A 20,180-nucleotide genomic window follows, 5' to 3' on the forward strand; every position below is an offset into this window, starting at 1 on the left:
AAAGACATCGGAAATGGCAAAGCAGCCCCAAAACAAAACAACATTGCTAAGCGATAGAGTAACAAATTCTTCCTCTTTTTATCGCCTTAGTGAAGCTGCCATGGAGCATATGGAACCACAATTCAATTATGACTTAAAAAAAAAAAAAAGAGAGAGAGCGAGATTTTTATTTGAGAATGCTCATTTCATGTAGGCTCTGTATGGAACAGAAAAAGTAATCTATCCCATACATATATACCTCCTGGTTCCTGAAAACTGTTTGACAAAAAGAGTTTGAAAGGGAACATCTTTTCTTTACATAGTTTTTCTAGTTTACGTGCTGATTAAGAAAAAAAAAATTAAAGCTCTGCAGCCATACTGACATTCTTGAGTCCTGGCAGTTCACTTCTTTCGGAGCCAAGTCCAAATTGTATTCACTCTCTTAAGCTTTCTGAAGAGTAAAGAAACTGTGAAAAATAGCAACTTTTCAAAAAGTTCAATTTAGAACAAGTCTCTGTAAATGTAGTGATGGAATAGTTGGAAATCTTTCAGTCATTGGGTTGTTTTTTGTTTTTTTTTTTTCCTCCCTGTAATAGCTATACTCTGCTGTAGGTGGAACCAGTCAGGACTTTTTTTTCTATTATTTTGTGGAAATTAAAATCCAGGCCATAGACTATAGGTTGTCATATACTTTTTCTTACAACATTCGTTGGAAAACTTTTTCAGAGCTACAAAAGATATTCTGGCCAAAGAGAAAAAAAGAAACCTACCCCAAAATACCCTGTTGAGAAGGGCATTTAGATAGTTTGTGTAAAACCTTGGTTCAAAGCAAGGGTATGAACCTCGATTTGTGTTATTGAATGCCAGGACAGCAAACTTATTTCCCATTCTAGCTTAGATTTCTCCACAGTTTCATGTTAAACCAGTTTCACTTATTCTAAATAATATCAATTTACCTGAAGCAGGGACATGAAACTGTGTCTTACATTTCAGCTGAGTGCCTTGACTGTACGGTTTAAGAGAAGATTGTGGTTTTGTCTCAGTGTTAAATGGGAAGACACACGATTTTTTTTTTCAACTGAAAATCCACTTCCTTCTCATTTGCTGTTACTTTTCCTAAACTGTCAAACTCAAAGAAGGAGATGAAAGCTGTGACCCACTGTTGGAGACAAATCACTGTTGGAAAGCAGCTGAAAGGTATGTTCTCTAGGGTTTTTGCTTTTCTACCTTGGTTTAGGGGGTCTTCATAGCCCCAAACCAACTGGTGTGTGGGATGGGAGGGATGGATCAGCAGCAGAGGCAGTGCAACCTGAAAGGCATTTGGCTCAAATAAAGATTGTTTTCTGCTAATCCATAATTTTATTCAAGAAATATTGGCTCAATTGGTTCATCATGTGAAGACTTAATATGGGGTAGACATTAGAATGTGAATGTCATACCGAAAAAAGATCCCAAAGCTCTGGATCTAAAAACACAATGGGAAAATCTCTCTTTATTTTCTATTTAATTTAAAGGATATGCATAGGGATTCTGAACATCTGACAATCATTTTCTTTTTCTGTCAAGTTAGTATACATTCATCTCAATGTTAGTATACACGCTAAGGCTGCCTGTAAGATGTTTAATGGGCAGTTCCATTTTGCCTCTGCATAAAGGGTTTGTAGGAATAATGGAAGCTGGAGACAGCTACGGGATCCTATGTGTCAAAGTTAGATTAATGAAAATAAAGAAGCCAATCCTGTTTTCATTGAAATCGAACAGAAAATTACCTTGATGTAATTGTTTGTACAAGTTAGAATCACGTAGGTTGGAAGGGATTTCTGGAGGTCATCTAGTCCAATCTCTTGCTGATTCAGGGAGTGACAAAGAAAACATGCTACTTCCCTCTGAGCTGCAGATGAACCATCCTAATGTATATGAATTTATATGGGCATTTCTATTATAGTACCTAGGATTTTCTGGGTTGGCCAGGTGTGCTATGCCTGCATTTCAGTTAACAGTTCTGCTTCTGTAATAGTTGTCTGTTATTATTGTGTTCAGCCAGAGTTCTTCATATGTATTTCATATTTATTTATCTTCTGTCTAGTGTCCATCAGGCTTACAACATACATGACTAGTTTATAATTTAATCTGATTTGAGATAAAAAACATTAATTCTGCAATTAAGTTTTCTCTAGAACAAATGGCATCAGAGAACTCACAAACACATGGGTTAAATTAATGTCCACCAAGTCACAGAGCCAACATTTGTTCAGTTTAGAGGCACTTATTTTAAACAATCAGAAGAGGGGGAAACAATGATTCTTCCATATGATGTTGGATGAATCTTAAGTAGAAATCTTAGGAACAATTGAGAACCCTAACTAAAATCTGCTTCCATTAAGTAAAAGTGACTAATGAGCTTATTTCCCTCTTCCATTCCTTTCTACAGAATCTGCATTCAGTTTAGGTTTGCTGGTTAAACTTGCACAAAGCTACAGACCACAGTAATCCATGAAAGAAATGAAGTAGTGCAATTGGATGTGGACTGGTGCAGGTAAATAGAGCCAAAAAGATTGTATATGGCATGTTAGGTTGGCTGAATCTGCCACTTTTTCCATCTCCCTGAAACTTCCTTTTAGTACTATAAAGGCAAGAAAGGCATCATTTTCACTAAATTTATGGATGGCTAAGATCCCTTTCTGAATCCACACTGCCCAAATCATTGGAGTTTAGTGCTGAACCAGATAGAAAGCTTAGTATACAGGGGTAGGAGTTTAAATTTAGTAGCTGTTGTGTGCCAAGAATATAGTCATTTTTCTTCAGGGAATTGGTTGAGTCCAGCACCTTGGAAATGGGTAAGGAGGAAACCATTCTGCTTCCAGCTGGAGCCAGTCTGGGATTCTATATCTCAAAGGCTTAAAATAGTAAACTGCCTGACATGAGATGATTGCCTGATGACCAAGTGTGAAGTTGGGAAATACAAATTACCTACTCTGACAAACCTGTAATATTTGTAGGGAGATCCTGAGCTTGTTACCAGTATTATGAAGAAAGAATAATTAAGTTTGTTTACTTTGGAAAAAATAAAGGGGAGAAATATGGGTAAGAAGTCTATCCAAAATAACTTACATTTTAAGAAGGAGGATTCCTTTTAATTACATCTGTTTTTTTCCCAAAGGGTAAAAGGCAGTGTTTGTTAATCATGCAGATTACCTTCTAACTATACAGTTAATTAGTCTAAGATAAATTTGACTTCATTTCAAAAATATCATTTGGATCAACTATGCTATTTTTATTCAACCTCAGAAGCAGAACTACTTGCTGTGAGGGCCTGTACACCCCTATGAAAAGCTGAATCTAAACCAGATAATCAACATTAGGACAGCCCTTTCCCTATTCTGAGTTAATTCTCACGACCCAAACTCTTGAATCTTCACCTGCCATTACGCTTTATGCTCAGCCTCTGAAGTGAAATATAGTCATGAGTATTAAGAATTTTTTAATCCGATTTCCACAGTGTTTCTATGTTCAGTATTATCAAAATGTCTGCTTCAGAAAATGCGTATTCAAACACAAAGTTGTGAAAAGCTAAGAATCTGAGTTTAAACCCAGTACCTTAGCCATAAGAAAGATCTGTTTGTTTTTTAATAGGAAAGCATTATTTTATGGAAATTAGAAATGATTCATTTGAACAGAAGACCTTCCCACTCTCTCAATACTGGCATGGCCAGTGTACATGTTCACATCCTGTACATACATACTTTTATATATATGAAACAAATACATATTTAAGTCTATATAAATATACTTGAATAAACTAGTTTTAAATTTTAAAATACATTTTTAAGGCGCTAAACTTACATGACCTTGCCACCTAATACACAGTAATCAGGTTCTCATTTGTGAAAAGATGCTAAGTGAGCTAAGAGAGAATGGCCACTAACTGCATATCTTATCATCAATATTCTTCATACATCTCAGAGGTGAGGGAGAGAACTGGCATTCTCTCTGAATAGGATCAGGGAGGGAGACAAAAGTAGGATAGCCCTGAAATCTTGTTGATCCCACTGTTGATGATAGTTCATTGCCAAGGGCAAAGCACAGCATTCAATATTGTTGATCATAGTGTCATAGTCACACTTGAAAACACTGTAAGATTCAGTGAGTGTATATTTTACGTTTAAATGCTTCATAACAGAGAAAACGCAAAAATAGTGACAAACATCTTTTTCTACAGTGTTTTTATATTGAGTCATATGAGGTTCATTCCTCTGTTCCATGTAAAATGTCTATATGAAACAACTGGAAGAAATCCTGGGCTGTTTAAAGGCCTAAGTGTTAGCAAGGGGCAGAAGACACTTTGGTAGCAACATTTCTACTTAGGCACATTTATTAGGGCATGTGTAATGTTTAACAGGACAAGCATAATGAGGTTATTTGAGAAAAGCAATTATATAATCATAGTGTTACCAAAATCAGTGACAATAGTACGGTGGGCATTTGTCACAGAGTTTTCTATTCCCAAGATTAAAAAATCCTTTTCTGCACATTGTATTTCTCTCAGTAAACCCCCAAATTACTGAACTAAAAGTCAGGAAAGCACACCTAGCCACTGTCCATCTGAGCTACGGAGCAGTGATTAAACCAACAGCTGTGCAAAATGTTTTACCTTCAAAACTACAGTTAAGCCTCAGAAGAATTAATAGTAACACTTTTACACTCCATCTTTGGTAAGAAACTTTGTAGTTGGTAAGAGATTTGTGTGTAGTTTTATTGTACAGTAGCGCATGAGGAATGCTGGGCTGCCCTGCCTCTTCCAAAAGTTTTGCGTAACACATTTCAAGCTTCTGAATTTCTTTTTCCATGGAGTTTCAGAAAAAAAATTTACAGAGATAGTGCACAAAGTGAATTCCCTGGTATTCTTTTGCAGTTAATTTGTTTCATCCCCCAAAAGAAAGCCCTCAATAGAAGAGTATCCATTCATGTGCAAAGCTGGGAATCTGGGGTAAAACAAGAGCAGAGGTTAGCCCTGGTCCCTCCCCCAGCCCTATTCAGAGAGAATCCCAATTCTCTGCCTCACCCTTGAAAGTCGCACGTTGTATCTGGGGACAGAGAAAGAGAATGGCCCAGAGACAGCTATTCAAAAATGTGAAATAAAAATGCCCTGGGTGTAGATTTTAAATAGAAACGACAGGACATATCCACAGGTGATGCATAAAACTAAGGATTTTACACTTTAATAAAGAGGTATGAGCATAGGCTAGGGAAATAAGGTTTGGAAGGATGGAAGTAGTTGTAAGCTGGTGACGGGCGAGTGAGGAGTTAACAGGACTGAAGTTTGTCAATTGATATGCAAAAGAACTGATAGCACCAGAGCTGAAGTGCGCAAAGCTGCTGAACAGAGGAGTTAACAGGACTGAAGAAGTCTGCCAACCGATATGCGCAAGGACTGATACGCGCAAGGCTGCGGAACGGCAGCATGAACAAGACTGAAGAGGTCTGCCGCCTGGGATCTGCACGGACCCCCGCGGAGGGGAGAAGCAATACGGAGGTGTTGGGGTCTTGCCTCGCCAGCAGGGTCCTCCCGAGCAGACAAACAGACAGTCCTGTGATTGCGAAACTCGCAAAAGTCAGCAAAAGCAGTGTTTGCCCAGAGCCCCAGCCGTACAAAAAGAGACTTGGCAGCTAGGAGAGTTTGAGCAGGGACGGGAACGTGACCTGATCATCCTCTCCGGCTGGACCGTGAGTATTTCCCCCCCCCCCCCCCCTTTTCCTGGGACGCTGGGTTAAGGTAACTCCTCGAGGTTGAGAGTCCTCTCACTAGAGAGTGAACAAGAAAGCTTTCAAGCAGGGATAAGCAGTGCTTCCAATTAATAGCGCAGTAATTGACTGTTTCGGGTTATCCTTTCTAAATTAGTAACTGATGGGTTTGTGTTATCCTTTCTAAATTAGTAATCGCATTATTTTAATGGATGTTACTAATCCAAGAACTTGTGTGAGGAAATAAACATTTATTATTGTTATTATTATATTACTGTCTCAGTCGTTGCTATCAAACCTTCATAGCGTGACAGTGCGACAGTTGGCTCATTTTTATAATTACTAAAATGTACTTGGGCCTGATCTAAAATTTATACCAGCTGAATTGAAGGTGTGACATTGTACAAATTTAGTTAAACTACTTCAGTTATGCAGATCCTTAAATTACAGATACCTGACTTATAAAGTAGTTAATGCTTAATTACACTTAAGTCCCCTGTGGCCCCATTTGATCTCTTAGTAAACACCAATCATATTTGGTAAAACACAAAACTAAACTTTCAACTTCTGCACTATTCAAGATGATCTTTGACTGGCTTAGAAAATGGTGGAAAACCTTCCTCTTTAAGTCCTCATTTTCCAGACAGCAGGATAAATTCACTGTAGATATGCATTTTCAGATGCCTGCAGATGTCTGCATCTGTGTTTGTACTCATTAAGTATGTACTTGATTGGCCTTGTAAATACACTGCTAAATTATGACAGCTGTAGGTACTGACTGTTAGCTGAACTTTATACAGACTGGCAACACTGGAAGGGTAGTGTTATGTTTACAATTAAATCTATGCACAAAACTGCTGGTGCAATAATTTATATCAGAACTTACTCTATTTAATTGCCAGACAACCTAATCTGTGGATGAAAATGTTTAGTTAGATTTATAGATGGCTGCAACTGTGGATGCAATGAGCTAAAAATAAGTGTCTAGCATTTTCTTCAAATATGTAGATTTCTATAGCTGTTATTCCGCTTGTTTTGAGCACTTCTGTTTTCTCTCGCCAAATTTCTTGATATACTATTAATTACAAAGTTTACAGAATAACACTTAGAAGTTACTACTAATAATTGAGTTTCAGCCATGGTGGGAACACAGATAGATTGATGTTAGGAAAAGTTAGTCTTTCAGGAGTGAAGGTTGCTGCTAGAATCAGCTTGAATCCCTTTCACAGTTTCCAGAGACAACCATATGCAGGATGATGCCTCTTTTGATCTTGGCTAGTCATGCAAGTAGAAACTCAGAGACAAGCTGCTTTTCCCTCCTCCTTTGTCCTCAAACATCTGTGAACAGCCACACACCAGCATCATCTTATCTCTGGATGGTTTTATTCTGTATGTTCTGTATGTTAGAATGCAAAACTGATAGCATATATTGTACAAGCCTGTCAAACCATAATATTAAGCTTCCTGAAAGTTTTGAGAACAACTGGATTTGATCCCTTTTCACTATATCTTGCCTATTGATGCAAATAATCATTTAATGGCTATAGCAGGAAGAAAAGTATGCTAAGCCCAGTTCATATTTCAGTTCACAGATTGTGCCCAGCATTAGACCTGTAACTAAAAAGTGTAACCTTTTAACTCCATAGAAACAAAACGTTGTTTGCCATTTTAATGCATAGCTAATTTTGCAGCTGGAAAACTTATATTGTGACCTCTGGTCTTTTATTGAAAAATCTTTTGTTTTAGTTTTATCTTTAAAATATAACAGGATGCTTTACCAAATAATAACCTAAAATGTACACAACAGCTAAAACATTTCAAGAATATTCAATGGAATATCAGAAGATTAACAGAATTAAATCCCTATCGAAGGGTTATATAAATTGCAACCATCATGATGTTTGTTCTTGCTCCCAGGGTTTGTAAAAGTTGACGAGGGCTTTGATAGATTCATTTAACAAATAGCTGCAGTCACTGCTGGGGATCAGTAACTTTTCTTTTTTGGAGTTCTTTTTTGTGGGTGATCACTGCTTTCACAGCAGAGCAGCAAAATGCAACACATAGATGCTCCTGCACAAAGTCCAACAGCCTCACTTAAGATCTAGTGGAAAGCATTTTTTAATTACGCCACTAGAATTTGTACTGAAGAAGAGTGCTCTTAAGAACATAAAAATAGCTGTACTGGGTCAAACCAAAAGATTCATCTGGCCCTGGATCTTGTCTCCAGGAGTGGCTAAAAGTGAACAACTGGTCAAAGAAAAGGGCAAGCATATATGACAGTTCCCCTCTATACTCTCCTGTCTCCAGTTTCTAACCAGTCCTATGTTAGGGACATACATGAAGATCAGTGCCCTTACTGCCACACAGTCTTCATGCAAAACCAGCCACTCCTAAATAAGTTGTAAAAGGAGAATGCTGGACTCTTTAAGGGGGCTCAATGCAAACCCTTCAAGCAGAACACTGTCTTCCCTAATGAAGGAACTGCTAGTGCTGCAATAGTCTTGTAATAATATGAAATATGAAGTTACTTGTGAGATGGAAGGAAAGGTATTTACTTACTGCATTCACATAACGCTTCACTGCATTCACAATATGTTGTTGTATTTTGGGGGGATAGGCAAAATTTGCAAGGGGAGGGGTGAGTATTATTTTTTTCCAGTTGTTCTTTAATTTATCGGCCTAACAGATTTCAGTAAAGATAGTTCCACTTATGAGCTGTTGCAAGACACTGTGGTAGAAAGAATGCCAGAGAGCCATCTATATTAGACCAAGTTGTAATCTGTGTCCAAAGCAGTATGCACCATATGCTCTACAGTCTTTAATAAATCTTTTCCAGCTATACAGTCCAGGAGGATGGAAAGTCCAATTCTTTCCATTCAAAATAAATCTGTGCACATTTCAAGATCCAATTTTAAAATCTCTGACATTAGTGCATACTTTTATACAAAGCATACCAAGAAGTGGGGGATCACCACTTATTTCAGCAAATGCTAAATGAGGAGTCTATGATGTTCATCAGCATGAAAACTGTAATTCTCCTTCAATTCAGATACTAAAGCAGTGAACCAGGTTCTCAGACCCAGGCGCCTGATTCTGAATCAGGAGTGTCGTTTTTAAAGCTGAGTGCCAGGTTTCACAACACTGCAGTGCTCTGCATGGTAATAGCCAAGTCTTCTTGTGAGTTAATTCCAGATTTTTCATTCTGAAATCAAAATAACTGAATTCTTATACCTTTGCTTAGAGTTTCTGCATAGCTTAGATATGTTTCTGCCTACACTAATCTTTGAGGAATATTGTTTACCTGATTTTTCTGCAGAGATTTTCCCCACACACTTTCCACACATTGTAGCATTTGTCTCAACTTTGCTCTCCATAAATCTTACAGATTGTTCTCTGGAAATGAAAGTAACAAAAGAAGAATATATATATACATAGAAAAAACAGAATACATATAGCTGGAAAATGATCCCTTTTAGCAAACTACTATGCCCACTGAGACAATCTTGTTTCTGGTATCCGTCTCTTGACCAGAAGGCTGGAAGGAGACAAAGCAGAAAAAGATACCTTCTATCGTCAAAATTAAACAACTCCCTAGTCTGAACAACCTCTTCTTTTCCCCTTATTACTATTCTTGTTCTTGTGTGGAGCTGAATTAATTTTTCTATACTTTTTACTTTAATCATAATGAGGATACTATCAGCTCAATCAATTTGCCTAGAAAATTTGAGGCCAATATCCATTATGCTGAAGGGATTCCCTAATCAGCTTGACTAATGTAAGATTCCTAATTTCAGGTTTACTAGAGAGACCTTTACTCTTACCTCTCCTGCTGTCCCCCCTTTTGATTTTTTGAGCAAGCTCTGAGCACAGTCACCACACTTCATGTTCTCTAATCTCTCTGCCCTGCTTCATCTGTGTTTCATCAGGGAGGAAACTGTCTGGTACCTGATGGAGGATGCCAAGCGCACGTGAACTGAGTTTCTCAGTTTTATTCCCAAATCTTATGTTAAAATAATTGGGCTGGTCAGATTCACAGGTTCTCCTAGCAACAAAGAGGCTCAGGTGACTATAGCCCCAGTATCGGCATCACACAGAGCTGCTCCGAGGGAGCATTCCAGAAAAGGAAGCACTCTCTCCATTCAGCTCATTGGTATGGTCGGCTCTCCATATTTAAATGAAGACATTCTCAGCAATATCCACTTGCTGGGCAGAGGGCCATCCAAGACAATTCAACTCAAAAAGGGCACATTTCCCAATTTAAAGTGCACTCAGGATATGCATTCTCCTCTTTGTGGCAAACTCAAATACAATGTGCCAGGCACAATGGCCTCTCATTAGCCCTCGCCATGATGGCAAGTGACTGATATTAGGCTCAACACATGGCCCAGGGGCATTTCTAGAGATGTTCTTCGTCCCTTCCTGCAAGGGGAGATGAGATTTGTAAGCAATCTGAATTCAGGCTACTTCCAAAGGAAATGTCCGTGTGAGATACTGGACCTCAACCATTACCTTCAAGCACTTCTAAAATCTTTTAGTTCAGGGGAGTAAAAATGAAGCACTTATGCACAGCAACCTATAGCACAGATAAATGCAAGGTTACTATGTAGCATTTTTTCAACTATATGGTTGACCAAAGTATTTAGTAAGTATACCACAGAGTCTGTTTCACACATCAGGAGTTATTCACTGAAAGTTAATACTAAAAATTATTATAGATTACAGACACTGCTAAATCAGGGAGCCTGAATGGCATAACAGCTCCTCTGCTTGTGTGAGTATATTTATGTGGTCCTGGAAATTAGGTACAATACAATGGGAAACTATACAGGCTGTTAATGTTGTCCTACTAGCTTCTCCAGAGGCAGCAGCAGAATGCTGTCCTACTCTGGAGAAATCTTTTAATCTAATTTGATGCAGCAGGTTGTCATAGTGAGGAGACAAGCAAACAAGCTGGATGTCTGTCAGATTTTCTAGGCATTCTAAAGGCCAGACTCCAGTTTTTTCCAACCCTGAAAGAGGAGTAGTAAGAGGATGAATTTCTAATTCCTTACATGGAATTTACCAGATCAGAAATGGTCCAGGGCATAAATTCTTCCAATTGAGTACAAGCTGCATGACAGTAAGAAACAGTGAGACATCTAATCCTAAAATAACATATCATCTAAAAATTAACTTGAGGCATGCATTTTTATGACTTGTCTTCAACAGTATTTTTGAAAGCAGAAGAGCACTTACAGTTTCACAGAATTACACATACATAATTAACACAAGTTTTAACTTGAATAGCTTTTTCACTATCAGTGAAATATTACATATGACAGCCCATGTCTTATATGTCATTGTACATACTAAGCCATAATCACTGCTGTAATCGTTGTAAAGGACCCAAAGGTTATTTGCAAAGCTACTCCAACAAACGTTCCCAAAAGAGTTGATCACATCCCACAGTGTCTTGAGTCCTGCGTTGTAATAAATAGACATTCCAGCAAGCAGTTTTTCTTCAGTCAGTAAGTGCTGTGGTACCTGGACTAGCTGTAAAACCCACTCACAGGGCACAAGCCAGACACCAGCAATCCTGCTGCCAATCTCTGCACCAGCAGAAGGGCCAATCAGGCCATTAAGGCCACAGTTTGATTAAAAAAAAGGAACAGGAGAAAATCATGAAAGATTACAGCCAAAAAATTGTCATAGGGAATTAACTATAACATTTACTAAGCTTATCATGGGCTTCCTTGTTTAACTGCCAGCTGCTGGTCCTGTATAGAAAACGATATGGAGATTCCTTAACTGTCTTATCCTAGGCTTTGAAAAGAGATTATGCATCAAACATAATTAATTTTGTGATGCTCAATATCTAAAAATAATATTTGAAAATGTCCTCTGTAGCATTCCCTAGATGCTTATTGCTACTCTATCTTTGTATTTTACCTATATCACAGAATCACAGAATGGTTGAGGTTGGAAGGGACCTCTGGAGATCAACTAGTCCAAACCCCCTGCTCAAGCAGGGTCACCTACAGCACGTTGCACAGGATCGCGTCCAGGCGGGTTTTGAATATCTCCAGAGAAGGAGACTTCACAACCTCTCTGGGCAACCTCTCCCAGTGCTCTGTCACCCTCACAGTGAAGAAGTTTTTCCTCATGTTCAGATGGAATTGTCTGTGTTTCAGTTTGTGCCCGTTGCCTCTTGTCCTGTCGCTGGGCACCACTGAAAAGAGTCTGGCCCATCCTCTTGACACCCTCCCTTCAGATACTTGTACACGTTGATAAGATCTCCTCTCAGCCTTCTCTTCTCCAGGCTAAACAGGCCCAGCTCTCTCAGCCTTTCCTCATAAGAGAGATGCTCCAGTCCCCTAATCATCTTTGTGGCCCTTCGCTGGACTTGCTCCAGTAGTGCCACATCCCTCTTGTACTGGGGAGCCCAGAACTGGACGCAGTACTCCAGATGGGGCCTCCCCAGGGCTGAGTAGAGGAGGAGAATCACCTCCCTCCACCTGCTGGCAACACTCTTCCTGATGCACCCCAGGATACCATTGGCCTTCTTGGCCGCAAGGGCACATTGCTGCCTCATGCTTAACTTGGTGTCCACCAGCACTCCCAGGGCCTTCTCGGCAGAGCTGCTTTCCAGCAGGTCAACCCCCAACCTGTACTGGTGCATGGGGTTATTCCTCCCCAGGTGCAGGACCCTGCACTTCCCTCTGTTGAACTTCATGAGGTTCCTCTCCGCCCACCTCTCCAGCCTGTCCAGGTCTCTCTGAATGGCAGCACAGCCCTCTGGGGTATCAGCCACTCCTCCCAGTTTGGTATCGTCAGCAAACTTGCTGAGGGTGCACTCTGTCCCTTCATCCAGGTCCTTGATGAAGAAGTTGAACAAGACTGGACCCAGTACTGACCCCTGGGGGACACCGCTAGCTACAGGCCTCCAACCAGACTCTGCACCGCTGATCACAACCCTCTGAGCTCTGCCATTCAGCCAGTTCTCAATCCACCTCACTGTCCACTCATCTAGCCTGCACTTCCTGAGCTTGTCTATGAGGATGTTATGGGAGACAGTGTCAAAAGCCTTGCTGAAGTCTAGGTAGACAACATCCACTGCTCTCCCCTCATCTACCCAGCCAGTCATTCCGTCATAGAAGGCTATCAGATTGGTTAGGCATGATTTCCCCTTGGTGAAGCCATGTTGACTACTCCTGATCACCTTCTTGTCCTCCACATGCTTGGAGATGGCCTCCAGGATGAGCTGCTCCATCACCTTTCCAGGGGTGGAGGTTAGGCTGACTGGCCTGTAGTTCCCTGGGTCCTCCTTCTTGCCCTTTTTGAAGACTGGGGTGACATTGGCTTTCTTCCAGTCTTCAGGCACCTCTCCTGTCCTCCATGACCTTTCAAAGATGATGGAGAGTGGCTTAGCAATGACATCCGCCAGCTCCCTCAGCACTCGTGGGTGCATCCCATCAGGGCCCATGGATTTGTGGGTGTCAAGTTTGCTTAAATGATCTCTAACCCGATCCTCCTCCACCAAGGGAAAGTCTTCCTTCCTCCAGACTTTCTCTCTTGCCTCCAGGATCTGGGGTTCCTGAGGGCTGGCCTGACCAGTAAAGACTGAAGCAAAGAAGGCATTCAGTAACTCTGCCTTCTCTGCATCCTTCGTCACCAGGGCACCCACCCCATTCAGCAAAGGCCCCACATTTTCCCTAGTCTTCCTCTTGCTACTGATGTATTTGAAGAAGCCCTTCTTCTTGTCCTTGACATCCCTTGCCAGATTTAATTTCAAATGGGCCTTAGCCTTCCTCGTCGCATCCCTGCATACTCTGACAACGTTCCTATATTCCTCCCAAGTGGCCTGTCCCCCTTTCCACTTTCTGTATACTTCCTTCTTCTGGTTGAGTTTTGCCAGGAGCTCCTTGCTCATCCATGCAGGTCTCCTGCCCCCTTTGCTTGACTTCCTGCTCATAGGGATGCACCGCTCTTGAGCCTGGAGGAGGTGATGTTTTAATATTAACCAGCTCTCTTGGACCCCCCTTCCTTCTAGGGCCCTAACCCATGGGATTCCTCCAAGTAGGTCCCTGAAGAGGCCAAGTTTGCTCTCAAGTCCAGGGTTGCAATCCTACTTATTGCCCTGCCTCCTCCTCGCAGGATCCTCAACTCCACCATCTATCTCATGGTCACTGCAGCCAAGGCTGCCCCCAACTTTCACATCTTCCACCAGTCCTTCTTTGTTTGTTAGTACGAGGTCCAGCAGCATACCTCTCCTTGTTGGCTCCTCCACCACCTGTGTCAAGAAGCTGTCAATATGCTGGAAGAATTTTGCTTGATATTTCTTAATTCACAAATAAGGGCATTAATGGCTTTCTTTCACTTAACTATGCATTTCAAGCAAAGTTCTCAAAGAGAAAGGATAGAAACAGTAGTGTGATGAATCATGCTAGTTCTATGCATTACAGAAATGATGTCATTTATAACATATATCATGTTATATGTATCATTATATATTTAATTTCAAAAAAATGATTATTCTCTCCCCAAACACTGCTAGGATGCCTTCAAGATATGATAGGATATTATCCCCAAATCTTGAATGACCAGATCAAGAGGGGGAATATATCTGTCTTGTGAAAAACATATTTTCAAGCATGTTTAACCAAATGTACAGGGAACAAGCTCATCTTACCGAAGTACACTGCTCACCAAAGACTTGTAGCACCTTCTTTTATGTTCATTTCAGTTAATAGTACGATTCCTGGGATCAACCCCGAATACCTCTGAATATATCTAGCAATGTTAAATTGAAGTTTAATATAAATATTTATTTAAATGAAAAAGTTTCGTCAATCTTATCAGTTGTTGACTGACAGACTAAAGTATTTGAAGGCTTAAAGTAAAGTCAAGAGTGCTTAAAGCTTTAGCAAACTACTTTCATGACAGGCAAAAACTAACAAACTGGTTTAAGACATGGACTAATGTACTCTGTGCTCAATAAATCTGTAATCTTGTCCAGGACTTCTGATGGCACAGTTGCCCAAATGGTTTTAAGTATTATCAGAATTCATAATAGAGTAACTATCTCTGCTATTTGATAGTTCAATAAAGATTTCTGCTTGCAGCAAAGATAAATTTATACTAAGGACCTGCATACTACTTTCTGTGCAAGTTTTTTTCCTAAAAAGTTGTAGATCATCAAAAACATACGAGTATTACTCAGGTTGTTGAAACAAAAATAGAAGTCATCAAACTCACTATTTTCATCTGAACCAGGTTCACTCTGAAAAATGATTTTACACAATAAAGCAAAAAAAAAAAAAAAAAGTGAGTCAAACTGCACTGGGAATTCTGTCAGAAATTCTAATTACAGCTGGTCAGGAATTTTTTAACTAAAGCCAAAGCACTTCCTGGTAATATACCAGTTTTGACAAAGCTGTTATTGGAAACATTTTGTCAGTTTCAGCAGTGGGTGTAGGCAAGAAAAAGTAGTTGTCTGGGACAGGGAATAAATAACTTGTCGGTCTGAGCAAGCAGCTGGGTTCTGCAGAGCCCATGTTCAAGTCTTTGCTTGACTGCTTGATTTAGAGCAGGGAGTTGAACTTATGTGAATGCCCTAACCAGACAGTGATAATCTGTCTTTCTTTTTAGCTTGATGAGTATTTAATCAGTTATACCAGTGGAACAGCTCCAGCCACGGAGGGCAGAGTCTCCCACACCAGAATAGTCCCTCGGTGAGCTGTCAGACAGCAGCAGGAGCGTTCCTGAGCCTGACGCAGGCAGAATCTGATTTGAAGGAAGGTCTCAATTCACATGAGGATACCATGAGCATGAGGCAATTTGCTACGGTAGGTGTCTACCCAAAAGGTTACTCTTCTGGTCCTGATATAAAATGGAGGAAAAATAGAATCTCATGGTAAATCTCTCTCCACAAAAGCATAGATTCTCCCAGTTTGCCATACTGCTGCATTTGAAGGAAGGGGTGAGCAGAAACAGTCGCAACGCCTGTCCTTGGAGACACATGATGGGGCTAAGGTACACCTATCTGCATTTGTTGCAGAGCTTGCTCTACGAGCATATTTTATTAACGTGATCATCTCATAAATGAATTTGCAAGAGAAGAAGGAATTTTGGAATAGTAACAGCAACAAAAAAACCCTTGTCCATACTCAGCATTGCTTGTTTCCAGTAGGCATACACAGAGAATCCGCATAAATACAGCGCCAACCACAGTATCGTCCCAAAGCACCAAAGCACCAGTGCCCCGGGCACGCGTGCGCGACCAGGACGCGGGGGCGCGCCCGCCGGCTGCCTCTCCGCCCGCCTGCCGACGCAGGATGGCGCCCTTCGCACGAGCAAGGAAACCCAGGGCAGCAGGTAGAGCCGCATTCCCAGAAGCAAGCTTTTATCCCTCCGAATCCCCACGCTCCTAAGCAGCGTTTGCTTCACAGCTCACACGTTAGATACGCTGCTCTACCATTAGTTACTGAACAACTGTAACATTAATTTGCCTGAAGAGTGTAAAGGGACCTCACATATAAGTGTTTATTATATATACAATTTAGAGGGAAGTTTCAGCATGACTGATGACAAACGTGACTTCCTTTTTAGGGGCTTGTGCTTATTTTGCTGGAGTTACTGTTGATAGAAATTTCACATATGTGGAAATCTAATTCCACTCCAGCAGCGCTTTATCTTCAAAAATAAAGCATGCAGCTACCAGATGCAGTGTGTCCATTTGAAACTGAAGCGCGAACCCTAGGACTGACTTCCTACCTTTTATATGGCATGCCCTCAACTGTAAGCAACCATTAAAGTTACTATGAGGACTGTTAACTCTGTAGACTGATGCAGTTCCCTTTCCACCCTCAAAGAGGAACTGGAGTAACTGTATTTTTGGATGTTTCCAGTCTGAATCACTTCACAGTTCAGCCAACTATTATAGATTCACCAGAAGAATTACACCTACTACCTCCGGCTCAGGATGAAAACACACACTTACACGCAGAGACACCATTTGGGAAATACTGTTAGCAGAAGTCTGAAACCATCATTTTTTTCTCTTTTTGGCTATCGGAAATTAGCTTGGCAGCTATGAGAGCGAGGCTCAAATTCCACCCTCTCCCGCCCCCCCGCAGCCTCTCTCCCCCCACATCATCATTAGTTTCAGTGAACATAAATGATTCAGCAGATCGCCCTGCTACCCTGCACCGTTTTCACCTTTCTCCTGCTTCCGATCTGCACGCCAGACTTCGTGGATGATCCCACCACACGGGAAATGGGCTCGGATTCCCCTGCCCAGTGCCACCGGGTTTCTGGCTGCAAATGAAACCGAAAGCGCTGCGGGGGCGGAGGGCAGCGGAGCGCGCGGCGCCCACGGCCGGGGCGCGTCCCCGTCCCCGTCCCGCGCCCTCCGCGCCGCGGCGGTCACCGCGCCACCCGCCAGCGGGCTCGCTCGGAGCGAGCCTCTCAAGCACCGACCGCTCGCTTGCCCTCATCTGGAAACCATGCCAAAAATATATATATATTTTTAATAAAGCCCATTACAGCGCCGCGGCGCGCGCAGAGCCGCGCGGGGCAGCCGGGGGCAGCCCCACGCCGGCCCGGTGGCGGGCGGCTTCTGCCCGGGGCTGCCGCGGCGAGGGCACGGCCGCGCCGGCACGCTCCCCGCGGCGAGGCCGAGCTCCGGCGGCGGCGGTGCGCGGCCCGGCGCAGCCCCGGCCCCCACCCCGCCGCGCTCCGCTCCGCCGCGCCGCTAGCAGCGCTCCCCTGGCTCCCGCCTCACTCGCGACACCGCGCCAGGGGTCGCGCCAGGGACACTAATTCCCCTCGGGAGCGAGGAGCGGGGCGCGCGCCGCGGCGGGCGGATGGGCGAGCGAGCGACGCGGGGCTTCCCCGCCCCCCCCCCCCGCTGTTTTTCGTTACCCCGACTGTACCCCTGCCCCCCCCGCCGCCACGTGACACGGCGCGCATGCGCCGCCGCGCCGCCGGCCGGGGCACATCTGCAGGCTGACGTCAGCGTGCTCCGCGCCGTTCCCCGGGCGAGGCTGCCAAGGCTCCTTGCTGCCGCCGCGCTCGGCTTGGCCGGGGGCCGGCAGCGAGAGGAGGTCTGGGGCTACTTCAACCAACTTTCCTGAGTCCTTCCTGCTCTGCCTGCTTGCCTTCCCTCTCCCCCTTTCTCTCGCTCGCTCTCTCGCTCCCCCCCCTTTCTCCCCCCCACCTCAGATGATATTCACATGGTATTTTGCACAGAGGAGGCTGTTCAAGAGGAGGGCACCCACCCCCACCCCAATATAAGCCTGTTTTTCCTTCCTTCCTTCCCCCCCTTTTTTGTTGGAAAGACAAAATGTGCAGGGTGATAGGTTGGGTGAATTGATGGCATCCCTCCTCCTGCCAAGTCAGTCCGTTTTCTAAAAGCCCCTTTTAGGAAGGCTAGAGAATTTTATTCTGTTGGAGAATATAACCCTGATGGTTGCTTGCACAGAGGGGAAAAGCAGAGAGGAATACGGGAATCGTCCTGTGCAATCTCTATTGTTTGAAACTTACTTTATATCAGAAATTGAAGATGAAAACGGTAAGGAAGATTTCACGCTATTCAATGAAACTTTTGCTTTTCTTGTATCCCGAATAATGGTGCGTTGCAGGGCTTTGGGGAGCGGGGGGAGTTTTATATCGCATTAGGCGAGGTGGATTTGGAGTAATTTCAGAGTGAAACCTTTGAGGTTTGAGGATGGGGGAAGGGGGTGCGAGGATTTTCAACTGAAAAGAGTAGTGGTTTATGAAGTACGGTCTTGAATAGTGCAACTCTTTTTTAGAGTTTCTTTTTTTTTAAATACTAAATCGTTGGTAGAGCGAAGAAAAAAAAAATAGGTGAAAACCAAAGCAGCCCCCAAAACCCAAGAACAACCCACAACTATTCCAGACTGCCGTAAGTTTAAAAAGCCCAGCGTTTGGTCGTGTCATGTCCAGCGTCTACTTTAGCGGTCAGACAAGTGCATATTTTGTGCCTGAACTCAGAGGGTCCGCGTGAAGCCGAGACTGCAGCCCTGATGCTCGCGGAGATGTTAAGCTCTGGCCGGGCTCATCAGGAAGATGGAAGCGTGTGGTTTTGATTTACTTGGAGCCGCTTGGGGTTTGCTAGACTCTTAACCCCGCGGAGCCCTGTTTATCGGCGCGCCCTCGGCGGCGGCGGGGCTCGCAGGGAGCCGTGGTGGGGGGAGGTAAGTGGGCTCTCGCTGCCCGGCGGCGGCAGGGCGGGTTCTCGGTCTTCGCTAATTTCTTTCATTGTTGTACGGGAGGGAGTTTTTATTTGGGCTGCCGGTGCAACGCGCTTGGGCCCAGCGCCAAGTGTCTGGGTCACACGCGTTTTATCCAAATAGATTCAGCGCTGCTGTCTGGAAATGGGCTGCTGAAAGTTAACTTTAGGATCAACTCCACCACAGCAACCAGACTCTTCCCTTCAGCCTCTCTAGGGAGGAGGGCTTTTTTTTTTTTTCCTCCTTCTGAATTTTCTTTGAGGGATGTGTGTCTGGTGACCTCCAGCTTGCTCCAATGCTAGTATTTCCCGCTAAGGTCTCTTTTTGTTGTTGTTAACCTTTTGGTGTGCGTGCAGACGTGTGTCTGTGTACATAAAATATTAGTGTGTATACGTGTTGGGGTGTGTGGGTAGATACATATTTCTAGCCTGTTGGGTTTTTTTTTTTCGTTTTTAGAAATACAATGACAGCTGATCCCTTGGCAGGGCTCGAGGGGAGGAGTGGGGCAGACGGAGGGGAAAGGCTGTTCAGATAGCGGCAGCCCTGTACCCCGGGGGGGAGCTGGCCGCGGGTTTACATTATGGCACACACAGCAGCACTGTTTTTCTTCACGCTTCGCTTTCTGATGAATAACCGGGAAGGAAAGATCCGTCTTCTCCCTTTGTACTGACCTTCTCGTTTTCCTCAGGCCCCCCCCCCCCGACCCCATCTCTTTTCAACAAGCCCCTTCAGAAATGAGGTCTGCGTGCTGCTATTTACGTCTGCGTAGCTCCCGGGGGCACGGCTAATCCCCCGGCTTTTGAAGCCGTGTAACGCTTTTCACGGCCAGCCCCGATACCTGTAATTGAATTTGTTTTGATTGACTCGCACCCCCTACCCGTCCTCTCCCGCCGCTCCCTCCGCATTTCCTTAGCAACCACTCGTACTGCCGGCGCGGCCGGCCGCCCCTGGCCGCGCGGGGCGCGCCTTGGCGCGGCGCTCCCGCTCCCCGCCCGCCCGCCAGGGGCGGCGGCGGCGGCGGGCACCTCGCGGCCGCGCAGCGCGCCGCCCCCACGGGCAGGCGCCGCTGGCGGCCCCGGCTTGTGGGGGCTGCGCCGCCGCAGCGGGCGCCGTCTGCGATCGCCGCGGGAGCGCGGGGCCGTTTCCCGTCCGCGGCGCAGCTAGATGCCTTGACCGTTCCCCTCGGTTGGGCGGGCTGGTTACCAGCACGCCCGGTCCCGCCACGAA

At 43.8% G+C, this 20,180-nt stretch overlaps 1 protein-coding gene across 1 annotated transcript in view; it reads left to right on the forward strand.

Annotated features, from left to right (window-relative positions):
* The window catches only part of CENPK (centromere protein K), a 37,626-nt gene extending 35,061 nt beyond the window's left edge, over window positions 1-2,565 (forward strand). The window contains exon 10 of the mRNA XM_067315318.1: window positions 2,411-2,565. Coding sequence (XP_067171419.1) covers window positions 2,411-2,428 — 18 coding nt within the window. The 3' untranslated portion in view covers window positions 2,429-2,565. The remainder of the gene's footprint in view (window positions 1-2,410) is intronic.
* The last annotated feature ends 17,615 nt before the right edge of the window (window positions 2,566-20,180 follow it).

The sequence above is a fragment of the Apteryx mantelli genome, chromosome Z (genome assembly GCF_036417845.1).
Source record: "Apteryx mantelli isolate bAptMan1 chromosome Z, bAptMan1.hap1, whole genome shotgun sequence".
NCBI classification, from domain to species: domain Eukaryota; kingdom Metazoa; phylum Chordata; class Aves; order Apterygiformes; family Apterygidae; genus Apteryx; species Apteryx mantelli.